Source organism: Papio anubis, unplaced genomic scaffold (genome assembly GCF_008728515.1).
Source record: "Papio anubis isolate 15944 unplaced genomic scaffold, Panubis1.0 scaffold1432, whole genome shotgun sequence".
Lineage (NCBI taxonomy): Eukaryota > Metazoa > Chordata > Mammalia > Primates > Cercopithecidae > Papio > Papio anubis.
Window position 1 is genome coordinate 14,383 of NW_022161395.1, and position 2,512 is coordinate 16,894.

Genomic DNA, 2,512 nt, shown 5'->3' on the forward strand with positions numbered 1-2,512 from the left:
ATACAAACAAAAGATTGAACTTTATGCAGCAGGTATTTTTAAGTATAAGTAGTCTCAGGACTGATAATATTAACTCACTTATGCACATCAGGTAGGACTTTAGTATGACAGATACTAGAAATGTACAAAGTGAAGTTAAAAGGTAACTCCTAGCAGCATATCGTAATCTACTCCCTGATTCTCTAATGAGATGGGTGTTTCTACTTTGCTGTTGGGTTTCTTTGGAATAGTTCACCTCTAGCATTAGTACTGTGTGAGGAGTATGTGTGAACAGAGTAAGAGTTGTGACAATGTCATAGAATGCTTGGAAATTTTTTAGAATCATGTAAACAGCTTAAGAATTGAGTATGCATTCCCAGTGTTTCAGTCTCACTCATCCTTCTATCCACATGTGTGGAATTGCCCTGGGACCTGTGGCTTTGAGGATGTGGCTGTGAACTCTTTAGCCAGCAGGAATGGTTTTGCTAGATTCTTCTCAGAAGACCCTACAGAGAAGATGCAGGAAACCTACAGAACCCGGCTTCTGTAGGCAAGAATGACAACACATTTCACTTAATTACGGAAGTATCTTCATCATCACTGTTATTTGTGATTTTGAATGGGGCAAGGGAATGATTTGGTGAATAAATCAGCATATGCTGTGTACAATGAACATGAATTCAGTAATGTTTCTATAGTTTGAAGCACTACGATAATTTTGTGCATCTGCATTTTAGGAAAAAACGGAAAGACCAGAATATTGAAGACTAAAAAAAAAAAAACTTGGGAAAGATACAAGATAATTTGCACCGAGAAGAGGAAATAAAGTCCTCTGAAGGAATCTTAGCATGTCATGAATTTAAAAACAAGCAATCAAAGCAAATAAGAGTCACTTGAAATTCATTTCCTTTTAGAAAAATTTCACCCAAAATGTAACGTACATCAGTGTAGCAGTCAGTGTTTGGAAAACAGTTTACTTGAAAATAGTACTACAAAATTGTGTATATGAATGTTACTATTTTGGTCATAGCCATGCAGGTGGTAGCTGTGTTTTCAGTAGTAGCCCATTTACTTTCAAATAATTCAGTCATGGCATAAAAACAAAAACAAAACAAAACAAAAATGCATTTTCCCTAGTATTGGTAGCAGTGTAAGTCGAAGACCTATGAATGAGTAGAAAGTTATTAAACCAACCAATAATAATGTGCTTGTCATTTTTTTCACAGAAATCATATGGTACGAAAGCAAAGAAGGTAGTCAGTATGGACAAGTTGTCAGCCACATTCCAAATCTTGATCTGAATGAGAACTTTTCTACTGGATTAAAACAATGTGAATGCAGTATTTGTGGAAAAATCTTTGTACATCATTCCCTCCTTAATAGGCACATCCTAGCTCACTCAGGATACAAACCATATGGAGAGAAGCAATATAAATGTGAACAGTGTGGGAAACTCTTTGTTTCTGTTCCAGGTGTTAGAAGACACAGGATAATGCACAGTGGAAATCCAGCTTATAAAGGTACGATATATGGGAAAGCTTTTCATTTTCTCAATTCAGTTGAAAGACATCAGAGAACTCACACAGGAGAAAAACCCTATAAATGTAAACAATGTGGTAAAGCGTTCACTGTTTCTGGTTCTTGTCTAATACATGGACGAACTCACACTGGAGAGAAACCCTACGAATGTAAGGAATGTGGGAAAACACTCAGATTTTCTTGTTTTAAGACGCATGAAAGGACTCACACTGGAGAGAGATGTACCAAATGTGATAAAGCCTTCAGCTGTTCCACTTCCCTTCATGACCATGGAAGCATTCATACTGGAGAGAGACCCTATGACTGTAAACAATGTGGCAAAGCCTTTAGTCGTTTGAGTTCCCTTTGTAACCATAGAAGTACTCATACTGGAGAGAAACCCTATGAATGTAAACAATGTGACCAAGCCTTCAGTCGCCTCAGTTCCCTTCACTTCCACGAAAGAATTCATACTGGAGAAAAACGCTATGAATGTAAGAGATGCGGTAAAGCCTACACTCGTTCCAGTTACCTTATGCGCCACTAAAGAAGTCATGATATAGAGGTTAGGTGTAGTGACTCAGCCTATAATCCCAGCACTTTGGGAGGCCAAGGTGTGTGTATTGCTTGAGCCCAGGAGTTCATAACCAGCCTGGATTAAAACAATGTGAAACAACCTGGGCATCGTGGTGAAACCCTGTCTCTACAAAAAATAAAATAAAGCCGGGCCCGGTGGCTCATGCCAGCTACTTGGGAGGCTGAGGCAGGAGAATGGCGTGAACCTGGGAGGCGGAGCTTGCAGTGAGCCGAGATCGCACCACTGCGCTCCAGCTTGGGTGACAGAAGCAGACTCCGTCTCAAAACAAAAACAAGGAAAATAATTAGCTGGGCATGGTGGCACATTTCAGTTGTCTTAGTTCTTTTTCAAGGACATAAAAGGCCACAGGGGCTTGGGGGGAAGCCCTGTGCATGCGGATCACGAGGTCAGGAGATCGAGACCATCCTGGCCAACATG

At 39.9% G+C, this 2,512-nt stretch overlaps 1 protein-coding gene across 1 annotated transcript; it reads left to right on the forward strand.

Annotated features, from left to right (window-relative positions):
• The first annotated feature begins 755 nt into the window (after positions 1-755).
• On the forward strand, positions 756-2,172 carry LOC116268614 (zinc finger protein 669-like). Its single transcript, XM_031661390.1, has one exon. It carries the CDS (start codon positions 1,472-1,474, stop codon positions 2,042-2,044), a length of 573 nt encoding a protein of 190 aa, XP_031517250.1. The 5' UTR covers positions 756-1,471; the 3' UTR covers positions 2,045-2,172.
• The last annotated feature ends 340 nt before the right edge of the window (positions 2,173-2,512 follow it).

Bases quoted from the DNA above. Each gene is read 5' to 3' on its own strand.
- LOC116268614 (XM_031661390.1), top strand. From the start codon at position 1,472: ATGCACAGTGGAAATCCAGCTTATAAAGGTACGATATATGGGAAAGCT.